This window comes from Centroberyx gerrardi, chromosome 12 (genome assembly GCF_048128805.1).
Source record: "Centroberyx gerrardi isolate f3 chromosome 12, fCenGer3.hap1.cur.20231027, whole genome shotgun sequence".
Classification (NCBI taxonomy): domain Eukaryota; kingdom Metazoa; phylum Chordata; class Actinopteri; order Beryciformes; family Berycidae; genus Centroberyx; species Centroberyx gerrardi.
The window spans coordinates 1437525-1449842 of record NC_136008.1 but is presented as its reverse complement, the minus strand read 5'-3'; the positions used below and the strand labels follow the sequence as shown (position 1 = coordinate 1449842).

General features: G+C 41.2%; 1 protein-coding gene across 1 annotated transcript in view; it reads left to right on the top strand.

Annotated features, from left to right (window-relative positions):
- The first annotated feature begins 469 nt into the window (after positions 1-469).
- The window catches only part of cpne4a (copine IVa), an 87871-nt gene continuing 76022 nt past the window's right edge, over positions 470-12318 (top strand). Inside the window, exon 1 of the mRNA XM_078287048.1 lies at positions 470-640. Coding sequence (XP_078143174.1) covers positions 470-640 — 171 coding nt within the window. The remainder of the gene's footprint in view (positions 641-12318) is intronic.

The following is a 12318-nucleotide window of genomic DNA, read 5'->3' as shown; positions in this document are numbered from 1 at the left end:
CTGGAAGGAAGTCAAACCCTACAACAATAATCCTCCACCCTGCCGGTCCTGCTGGTGGCTCCATCGTTACAAACTCATGCTTTTTTCAAACCCACAGAACTTTATTTTAAATTCTAGTCCAGATCCCAAGGTTTCCAAAGACACCAAACATGTCAGGCTGAGTTAGAGGGAAATGTGGAGAAGATGAAGCACAAGATGTCGAGATTTGTTCCATACCATCCATTTGAATATTTCTCTCAGTATCAGCAGCTGGAGCTTCAGTGAAGCGTTGGAACAGCAGATACACAACATGGAGGAGACACTGAAGTACAGTATGGAGAAAATGTTTTTTTTTTATTTTTAAGAGGAAATTTAAGGGGAAACTCGGGGTGCGAGGGGTTAACACATGACACAAAACAACAAAAACACACTCCTTCATCCTAAAAAGCATCTGTGTTTTTTATTTCAGACCTCCTGTCCCGCCTTCACCATGAGTGACATCTACGAGTCGGCAGCCAACTCTCTGGGTCTGTTCAGCAGCCCCTGCCTGACCAAGGTGGAGCTGCGTCTGACCTGTAAAGGAATCTCAGACCGGGACGCCCTGTCCAAGCCCGACCCCTGCATCGTCCTCAAGATGCAGTCCCACGGACAGTGGCTGGAGGTGAGGAGCAGACAGGCTGAGAAAACACTGTTGTTCAGTCCTGGTACCAGAGGGGTGACCGAGTCCGCTTCGCTCGAGTCCCAAGTCAGGCTCAAGTCTTGAGGCTCGAGTCTCAAGTCAAATCTCAAATCTAAATGTAGAACAGCAAGTCAAGTCAAAACAAATCAAGAGTCCAGTATCAATTTAATATCTTAAAGAAAACTAAATATCTAGGACTTTTCAATGCAATATGGTTTTAATAGGATAAAAACTTGGTAAGAGCATCATGAGTTTGATTTCTATAATCAGTTTCAACTTCAATAAATTCAATCATTCCATACAAATTCAGAAAACAGAATTTAAATTCAGTCGTCTGCTGGAACAAATCTCATCACTTTCAATCTAAGTCATTTACACAAACACAAGATCTCAAGTCAAGACTTTAGAAACCTTTTCAAGTCATCAAAGTACAAGTCAGAGTCAAGTCCCAAGTCACCAGAACCCAAGTCAAGTCAAGTCTCAAGTCTAAATGTAGAACAGCAAGTCAAGTCAGAACAAATCAAGAGTCCAGTATCAATTTAATATCTTAAAGAAAATTTCCCAGACAGTGGAAAAAGGTTGTTTTTTTGGAATCAACTCTGATTCTGATTCTAAGTATTGGGAATTGATGGAGTCGAATCCAGACAAAATTGTTCTTGATTCTTGATTCCCAAAACTAAAACATAGGGGGTGAGAGCAGATCTTGTAAATAAACAGGGCAATATTAATTGGCGACGTTTTGTTTTCATCTTTCTCTAAAACTCCACAATCGACTCCACAGCTTTGGAGTCGGTTCTCGATTCCCAAATGCCTCGAATCGAAGAATCGATTCTTTCTGGAGTCGACTCCCAGCCTTAGTGACAGTATGGAAAATGTCATGCTGTAGCAATAAAAAAAGCTGATTACTTCTGAAAGAGCACTTGTCGCAGGAGAAATGATGACTCTGCTCCTTTTTAAATCATCTAATCTACTTCAGCTTTCTGTTTGTCACTAAAATGTGTGTCTAGCAGGTTTACCTTGGCAGTGCCTGGAGAAATATGGATATTAGTTTTGTGCTGAACAGTATCTGATCTGATGTACAGCTCCCTTGAAGAAGATGCTGAACTTGGCAGAGATTCTGGGGATGTGTGTTGGCCTGGAGCCGGCAGCATCGCTCCTGCCGCTCAGCTGTCCTTCCCTGGATAAATAATGGTTTAATAGGTTAAAGAATCTCCTTGTTTACAGTCTGTTGTTGAGCCCTGGTGTCTCTTTGCTGTGTGATGTGCAACATTACCGACGCTCCGTCTTCCTCCGCGGTCCTGCAGAGCCGAACGCTCCTCGGTAACTGACGGAGCAGAGGGAAACCAGAGGAATGTAAATAATGGAGAGACGGTGATGTTCGCTGCAGACGAGCGATCAGGGAAACTAAAGAGCTCTGTGTTTTTTATTCAGACCGTTGGACTGAGGAATCGCTCCGTTTGGCTTAATGCTGCGTTCACTTCAGAGTCTGTAGTTGGACATTTCCAGCTGTTAGCTTGTAATTCCAAACTTGGTGTTCCAGCTGCCCAGCGCAGAAAAACCAGTGACCTGTTTCCCACGCAACAGCTAGCTAGTTAGCCTAGAACATTAGCATCACACGCATGATCTCATAAAAAGTCACGAAATGAGCACAAACTCTGAAACACAGATTTGCGTGCTGTAGAAAATGATGTGGAAATGACGTTCCTCCACCACAAACTGGATTCTGTGCCAAAAACATGAACTGGACATTTTCAGCTGCAGATTGGCTAACGGTTCAGTTTAGGACCTAAAACAACTTGGTTCAGGTCAGTGAAAGGCTTTGGTCGGTTAAATAAGAAAAAATTTAGCTAAAAATTTAAATTTGACTCACAGTAGAAATTTCCTTCATACAAGCTGGGAATTGAACTCTAGTCTCCGGCATCGTCCGGGGGGTTTGATTCCCACTGGAGCCGCAGATACTACAAATGTCTAAGCCTCCAGTAAATGGTAGATGTCACATATTAGATAGAAACCAGGAGAATCAATCTGATGAGTTGCTGGATGTATTTTGACAGACACATTTGTCATTTGATAACAGAAGCCTTTTATTCCACAGTGCTAACTTACTATCCATCCTGAGAATAACTTGTTTGCCAAAATTCATCAGATATAAAAACACAGATGAGCCCGTCCTGCTTCACAGTATTCCTTGGTGGGTTTTATTTTCATTCCACTAACCATTTAGCGAGAGTACATTTATATATTTGAGACCCATCTGGAACAAAACCGTTTAGTGAAGTTGCGGCAGCTGGGGTTCATTACTGACACAACAGACGATGAAGGCAAAAACTGACAGAATCCTCTGTTGGTTTCGCTCTGCATCTGAGGCCCGGATAAGAAAACGAGCTCAAACTCATTCTGAAACTAAACAGACTCTGAATCCACAGAAAACCTCTGAGCTCCCATCCCCTACCTCCGGCAAGGAAGCGAGGAATTAAAGTTGTTTTTGCCAAAGGTGCCGCAGCTTCATCCATACCTAATCATGCTGGTGCTTCATCTGCAGGGCGCTGCAGTTTTAATGACTTCTTTATTACCTAAAGAAGTCATAAAGAAGTCTTAGAGAAAATTGCACACTAAAAACACCTTTCAGTCGGCCGCACAGTTACTCTTCTTTATGGTAATTTTAGGCTCCACTTTTTGTAATTGGAGAATATTGGTAGCTGTGCAAGCCAGACGCCGAGTCACATTGTAGAGATGGATAAGAACGGCGATGACAAGTGTTCAGTTTCTATGAGCAAAACAGGAAATCGACATTTTCTGTGGTTGTTTTTTCTGTGTTCTACTAATTTATGTGAAATGTATTTGGTGTAAATAACTTGTTGTTACTTTTTCACGGTTGTCAAACAGCAGCAGGATCATAAAATGTTTTTTCTTGAAGTCTCAAAATGCAACACGACTCCTCTCTTGAATGTAAGTTTGCATGGAAGTTTGCTAGCTTGTTAGCATTTTGTGACTTCCAGAAAAAAAAACATTTTAATGACAATGCAGTTATAACTGTGAAAAGGTAACGACAAATTATTTACACCGTATACATTTCACATAAATTATCAGAACACTGAAAAAGCAAACACAGAAAATGTAGATTTTTTGTCTTGCCCATAGAGATAGCGCGTGTACTGCACTTTGTGGGCGTGGCCTGTTTGAAACGTCATGCCACTCTTATCTATAGTGCGGCGTGTGCAAGCGTTTATCGGCTGTTGTCATGGAAACCACTCACTAGTAAACGTAGCCGGTTAGCTGGTGAACGATGTTACAAAGCTTATATGTGACCTGAACTTCATCCACAGTGATCGCAATCAGATTTTCTTGGTGAAAGATGAGCGCATGTTCTGCCGTTTATCTTCCAGCAGCCAAGACTCGGTACGGTGGCCTGACAGGGACAAACGCACGACAACGGCCCAAAGCAATTACATGAAGAGAAACACGCTGCAACTTCAGAGATAATGCAAATTCAAAAACAAATATGATTCTGGAGGTCTGGAGCGATGGGATATGCAGCTCTTTTCTGTGGCATTTGCTTTTTTTTTAAATGGCGTTGTGTCTCAATTTGAAGTGCGTTTTTGCTTTTGCACTCTGTAGTGTGTATTTGCTTTGGATTTTAGTTTTTCTTTGTGTTGGATTCCCAACAGAGAGACGAATCTGGCAGGAAAAAGAGTGACGACATCATCTTCTCCAACAGAAATCCTTCAGTGCAGTTATTTGCTCTTCTGTAAATGCATTTACACCCTCGAGTTCTGAAATAGAGCAGAAGATATTACTTCATCCAAAACACCGATGCTCATACTCATCACTACCCGTGTTGTTTAGGATGCTGCCGCCTCGTCTCTCGTCGCCAGCAGAGACGAGGTGTTTACTGTCGGCATGTTACGAGAGGAAGTGACATTCGTGACGATCTGAGTTTTGGCGAGGGAAAGAAAAACCAGATATATTTTGAGCGAGCGCCTGAATGTCAGAATGACTCACCAAACAGCCCAGACAGAGCAGCAGCATGTTTTCTGTAATGAGAGAGAGAGATTCCTTTTGTCTCTCCTGTTGGATCTATATTAAGACCAAAACAGATGATTTTCTCCAGCAAAATGCCCTCTGCCCCTCGGGGGGAAAAAAAACCACAGAATAAATAAGCAAATAAATGAATAAACAGCTAATTTCTGTGCTAATTGACCGTCCGCTCGAGAGACACAGCCGACTGATTTCAGCAAACACGACCTCTGATGGTTTGATGAAGGAAGGGGGGCGCTCCAATTAAAACCAAATCAGTCTCCTCATTAGCGGCTGTGAGATGTTCACACATCAAAGAGGCTTTCCTTTCCTTTCCTTTTCTTTCTTTTCTTTTTCTTTTCATCAGGAGAAACTCGCTCAGGGCGAAGCACAGCAGCAGATCTGAGTCTCTTTCAGCACAGCTGGGCGTCCGGTTCAGGACGACACATGACTGTGTGCATTGTGGGTTATTGTGTCATCCTGATCGGTGGATCGGTGTTCGGCCGGTTTGTTCGTCACACTCCATGTCGCAAAAGATTTTATGAAATGAGCCTGAACTCTGACACACAGTCACACAGCGGTTTGTCTCCCCCTCCGCCTCTGTTTGAAATGATGTTCGGACTACAACCAAACACCCATAGAAGTATTAGATTATCAAATATATCATCAGAGAAGGTGTAGCAGCAGTATGGCTCAGCAGTTCCCAACTCAGTGAAAATGGCTTCCTGCAGGTCATTTGACTTGATGATTGTAACTTTTGTAAAGAAATTAGGCGATAACATCTCTTATGATGCTGTAAATATTGTGCCTTGACAGTAACAGCAGCCCACACACATGATTTTCACTGTAAGGTCTTTGGGTCGGCTAGCAGCTAGTATGCTAACTAGTTAGCGGCACTCGTGTTGGCTAACATTAGCTGGATAGTTAGCAGACTTTCTTCCTATCTGCTCAAAAATGTCAACAGCAGTCTATGGAGAGAGTATCCATGGTAACACTGACAGTTGGTATTGTGTAACCTGACTCCACCGTCCAGATGGATAAAATGACTATTTATTACTGTAAAATGTGTTGAATCCCAAAGCATTTGGTGATAAATCTACTTTCTTGTCTAATTCAGAGAGATCTGATGATCACAGTGTAGCTCCTCCCCCTGCTGAGAGCGGGGACTGTAGGTTATATATCGATATGCAAATTACCATATGCAAACTCCATCTCAGGATTGTTTTCATGTTATGTTTATGCCATCTGGCATAATGCTTGTCTTGTCTGCTGTCTTCTCTGTTGTTCACTTTCCCCTTCCCCCCTTCCCCTCTCCCCCATTACAGTGTTACTATTACTTATTTATCAGCACATGTTGGAATCACACACACACACACACACACACACACACACACACACACACACACACACACACACAATGGGCTTTCTTCCCCATTTCTCCAATCATGGATGCAGGTTTTTTTTTGTTTTTGTTTCTAATGTTGTTTTTTCTGAATAAATGGTGATTAAGGCTATTAAAACAATTTCATGGAATGTAAATGGTATTATACGGAAGCCGAGATGCAATTATTTTTTTAATGCCATTATCTCGAGATCACAAGTTAATTATTTTGTTATCTCGAGATAACAAAGCTCGTTTTCTCGAGATAACGGGTTAATTTATCTCGTTATCTCGAGAAAACAAAAGGCCGATTTCTCGAGATCGAGATCAAGAAAACAACTTTTGTTTTCTCAAGATCATGGGATAATTATGGAGAACTCGAAAATGAGTGTCTGGTTCATTTGATCACACCTGATTTCAGCCTTCAAGATCACTGTCATGACTGTCGGGGAGGATTCATAACCGCTAGTCTTCTCCTTAAATGACGAGGACTGATCTGAATGTTATCTCTAACAGAAAGACACAAAGCAATTTCTGCCTATGTTAGACCTTGATTGAAGTACAGTCTGATGCGTTGATCAATAATGGTTCTCCTTGATCTGACATTTTCAGCTTAAATCAGTTGCTACAGTTGTCAAGACGCAACCTATGCATGCTGGCATGGCACTCCTGATCTCTGATAAACATTAGAAGTAATAAGAGGAAACGGCATTTTGTTTTCTCATGATAACGGGTTGATTATCTCGTTATCTCGAGATAACAAAGCTCGTTTTCTCGAGATAACGAGATAATTAACACGTGATCTCGAGATAACAGCATAAAAAAAAAAATTTGCAAGCACGGCCGTTCTCGGCTTCCGTAAGAACATTGTTAAAAGATAAAAAATTTTGGCACACCTAAAGTCCCTTGATAGTGACATAGCTGTGTTACAGGAGACCCACTTGAACATGGAAGAGTCATTGAAATTAAAGCAAAGATGGGTCGGCCAAGTGTTCTCCTCTCCAGGTTCTGGAGGTGCTAGAGGCGTTAGCATATTGATATCCAAGAACATTTCTTTCAATTTAACTGACTTGATGACAAGGAAGGTCGTTATTTAGTGTTATTTGGTGCACTGCAGGGTGAAAAATGTACACTGGTCAATATTTATGCACCAAATTCCGCCCAAGCAACTTTTTTGTGTCCCCTTGGCACTGTCTTGGCAAAGTATGCTGATACCCCTATTCTTTTGGGCGGTGATTTCAACCTAAACGATGCCTCACTAGACTCGGGCCGCCCTCTCCCATCTGGTAGATCACTATCAAGTGCCTTTAAAGAATTGCTAGACTCTTTGGCATTATCTGATGTATGGCGGTTAATGAACCCTCACTCACGGGAATATACATTTTATTCTAAAGTGCATATACTCTAGAATTGACTATATGCTAGCATCCAACTCTATTATTGAAAATGTAATCAATGCTGAAATACATAGTCATCTCAGACCATGCTCCTCAGTCAATAACTTTCTGCCTAACTGCTAATGGAAACAAATCCAAACATTGGAGATTCAATAATTCCTTGTTAAACGATGATACATTTATCTCCCTTATTGAGAAGAATATTGATGAGTTTATAACTATAAATATGGACTCTGTTTCTTCTATTCAAACAGTTTGGGAGGCCTTTAAGGCCACCCTTTACTGTGAACCAATCTCCTCTGTCAGAAGCAATGACATCATTTCTGCTCCCTTCCAGTTATTTCGGGGGACGCGGCAGGGATGCCCTATATCACCGTTAATATTTATCTTAGCTCTTGAACCCTTAGCTTGTGTGATTCATGATAATTCAGAAGTAACGGGTATCTCAGTGGCAGGTCATAATTTTAAAATTAATTTATATGCCGATGATATTTTGTTAACTTTATCTGAACCACCTACTGCCATTCCCAAGGTCTTAGACATAATTAATTCATTTAGTCTACTTTCAGGTTATAAAATAAATTGGAACAAAAGTGAAGCCATGCCGCTAAATTACCAAACCTGTTCTGTACATCTTGGCTCTACACCTTTTGTTTGGAAACCTAAAGGAATGAGATACCTTGGCATTAATATTAGAACACCAATAAATAAGATATTCAAATCTAATGGCCTAGGTTTATTGAGAATGATAAGTAATGATCTGAAAAGATGGTCAACACTACCCTTATCTTTGTGGGGAAGGGTAGAAATATTAAAAATGAATATCCTTCCAAGATTAGCTTATATAATATCCTCCATTCCCCTTACAATCCCTCAATATTGGTTCAAAGAAATAAATACCTTATTTTCTCAATTCTTATGGAAAGATAAAAAACCTAGAATAAATCATAAGAAACTGTCGTTGCCGAGGAGTAAAGGTGGCATGGGAGTGCCTGATATCTATCTCTACTACCTATATATATATACAATATAATGCTAGATTCCCCATCCTGTGGAAATAGTACTATGAAAGGAAACTGGGATTGGCTGGAGGGACAGATTGTCACAGAACATAACAAGTCCATTTCTCTTGCAGCATTATGATATTGTCCCAAACCCATCCCAAGGCTGATTAATCCACTGATCCAGTTCTCAGTTAGTGTGGTTAAAATGCTACACAGGAGGTTAGGTACTGCTGGCACTTCTCTCCCTGCATGCCCATTATGGAGAAACCCCTTTATTTTTAGCGGGCGGCAATCCATTGATAAACAAAATTATGGAAGAACATAACATAAAGCAAATTGGCCAAATTATGAAGGAAAATACCATAATCCCATTTTTAGCAATGAAATCTGAGTTCAATTTGGATGATAAGTCTTTTCTCTCCTACTTACAGTTAAAATCTGTAATTACAATAGTTGACGCTTGAGCAACAGCGTATCGTTATAGTTTATAGTTATCTCTATAGTGTGAACGGGCCTTTAGTGACTTTCTGAGCAGCCAACAGATACTTTCCTTGGAGAACAGTTGGCAGCACTGCTTCCCTCCCTAGAAAACTTATTCACATAAATTGGAAATTGAACCCGGGCCGTTGAAGAAGAAGGTAGAGTAACACCCCCCCACCCCACCCCCCCCCACCCCCACCCCTGAGGACACTGTTGCCTTGTTAACTTATCAAATACATACCAATCAATCAATCACTCAACCGATCAATGTCTGGTACATACAATCTTAACCACACTGTAGGTTTGGCTAGACAGTTTCCTTCAGTAGTTTTATCTGGTCAGACTGTTCTCTCTCTCTCTCTCTCTCTCTCTCTGTCTCTCTCTCTCTCCATCTCTCTCTCTCTCTGTCTCTCTCTCTCTCTGTCTCTCTCTCTGTCTCTCTCTCTCTCTCCATCTCTCTCTCTCTCTCTCTCTCTCTCTCTCTCTTCTCTTAATGCATGAAGTCTTGTTAGGATCCCAGCGATGCCAGTAACTCATCAAAATATAATGGCATTGAAATATGGATAATGTTTGCTCTGCGGCTCTGTATATGAAATTTTTATTGGCCAGGGGATTAGCATTAAGCACTTTGGTTACTCAGCCTTCACTTCCCCTCTCATCTCTCCTCCTCCTCTCTTCTCTCTCTCTCTCCCTCGCTTTCTAATTCATCTCTCTTTATCTTTTTCATCATTTTCTCTCATCCCGGCTGTCTCTCCTCAGGGCTTAAAGACCTCCGGCCAGGTGCCGGTTTTCCAGCATATGGACGTTTTAGATTCACAAACTATTTAAAAAAAAAACTCACTCCACGTGGGTTTTTGCTTTTGATGCGTTTTATCCAATCATATTCAGCGAAGCAAAGGAATATTTTACATTTACCAATGGAATGCGAGCAAGTTTTTTTTTATCCAATGAACAGCAAGCTACTTTCTATCACCATGTAGCACCGCTTCTGTAGTGTAGCACAGCTGGAATATGGAAAGGAAGTTTATGAAAGCTGGTGAAGAAACACGCGTCACTGAGAGAGGAGTAAAAAACAAACGGTGATAGGTATGGATTGAATAAACGGGTGGAGACGGGAAAGCGTTTGACACTCGGTGACAAATGAAGGGAACGGGTGTTTGTTCTGCACTGTGAGCTCAACCAGCAGAAAGAAAGTGCTCTTTCCACACCAGGTCGATCCCAGGTACAGCTGCCGCTCCAGCAGCAAGGACAGACCTGAACGGGATCTGTCTTTCACAATTTACAATCCTCATTCAGCATCAAAATGTGGCTTTGCTTTGGCTGTTCTCTACAGAGCTCCCAGGGGTCGCCTGGTGAGAAAAAAATAATTGATGTGGAAATCCATACGCTGATTGGTAAACCGTGCACGGCTCCATGCGCACGGATTAGTAAACTGTGCCCTCGAGTTAGTAATCAATACGCACGGAGTCCTAAACCGTGCCTGCGGATTAGTAGAGCGTGCACACGGATTTGTAATATGTATTGATAACGTCGAACAGGGACACCACAGCGGCCCACAGAGTTGCATATACAATTTAATTAACATGCTTTTTCTACAAACATGATTTATAGGAAGTAAATGGGTTTCATATTTTAGACCTACTGATGTGATTAATCAATGGTTATGGTTCACATATGGTCTAGGTGCCTAATGGCTATTACAGCTCACTGTATGTATGCCGAGCTGTGTGTAATGGCTCTGGCTCACTGTCTATAGGCCTAAAAGTCTCTCTTTGATGTTATCAACGTAGATATTACAAATCTGATGCATGGTTTACTGATCTGTGGGCACGCTTTAGGAGTAAACTGTAAGAAAACCGTGCCCACTGATTTCCGCATCATTTTTTTTTGTACCAGGTGACCCCTGGGGGCCTCCACAGTTATCCTTACTGCACTAGGTTTATAGATTAATAATGCTGTGTGTTGAATATTCATTCATCCCCGCCCCCCGTCCATCAGTCAGGAACATTTCAGGATTTAAGCCCTGTGTGTCCGCATCATTTCACTCTGTTACCTGCGTTTTTGTTTTTAGCTTTGACATTTACCGAAGGCTGGCGAGTCGATATCAGAGGCTTCCTCCGGTGCTTGTAATTACAAAATGGTTTGTTTTTCTGGAAGTAAGAATGTTCTGTAGTAAAATAATAATCATATTTCCCTCTAAATATCAGTCTGTCCTGCTCTCTCTCTCTCTCTCAGTGATCAGTGATCCAACCGATATCCAGTTCATAAAGTTTTTCCTCTGTCTGTTCTGAACAGCCGGTGTCTGGTTGCTCTTTCCTGTTTTACGTTTCCGGTTTGTTTGGAATCAACAGAAGAAGAAGAAGAAGAACTGGGTAGTTAGCATGAGCAGCGACAGCCGCCATGACTGAACAGACAGAAGAGCGCCACCTCGGCACCAAAGATGGAGACTAAATCAGGAAAACTGGATTTTGAGGGTTACAACTTTAAAATTGGAAACCATGTGTTCTGAAATTCTGAAATCACTTTGAATTGCTTTGAATTCGGCCCTAAAGTTACCAAACACTACAGAGTATTTATCAGATTTCAGTGAGTGTGCAATATGGCATTATACTGGTTGTTGTAATACTGTTTTTATCCCTATGGTACATTTGTTTTAGTTTATGGTATTTTATTTGTGCTATTTTATTCAGTTTTATGGTATTTTATTGCTTTTATCTCATGTCTTACCTTGTGTTCTGTGTGTATTAAGTGGTTTTACGTCTTGTGGTTCATTTTAAACGTTCTTTGTGTGTTTTAAGTGAGATTACCAAAAGAAATCCCAAAAGTTGAGACGATGGTAAATGTTGAACTTGAACTTGAAACACAAAATCACTTTCAAATCAAGAAAACGTGTCAGAAATGGAGCTATGTAATACGACCCAAATGAAATAAAAATGTCTCATTTCCAAAACAGTAACGCTTTGCTTTACAACGCCCTCATCCAGTGTATTCACCTGGCAAACAGTAATACTGCGTTGGTACTGTGTTTTTACAACCTGTTGTCTACTGCACAAAGTTTTACTGACAGAGTACTAATACAGTTCATTAGTGTGTGTTTAGGATACTTTTAATTTAACACACAGGTTAATACAGCGGCACTGCAGAGTTTTACCCTCAGATCACTCAGATATGTTAAAGTACAGCTCAGTGCTCCTGTTGGCTGAACCACAGACTCGTTTCTTGGCTGAACAGGAAGCAGCGCTGCAGTCAGACTGTTTGTCTCAGAGAGTTTTTAAATATTAAAGTCTGATGTGAGTCTTTGTTGTTTCACATCTGTAGAAAGTGAGTTTCTCTCTTCTCTTCACTATACGCTGATGTGTTGTTAAAGTCGCACGGCAGGTT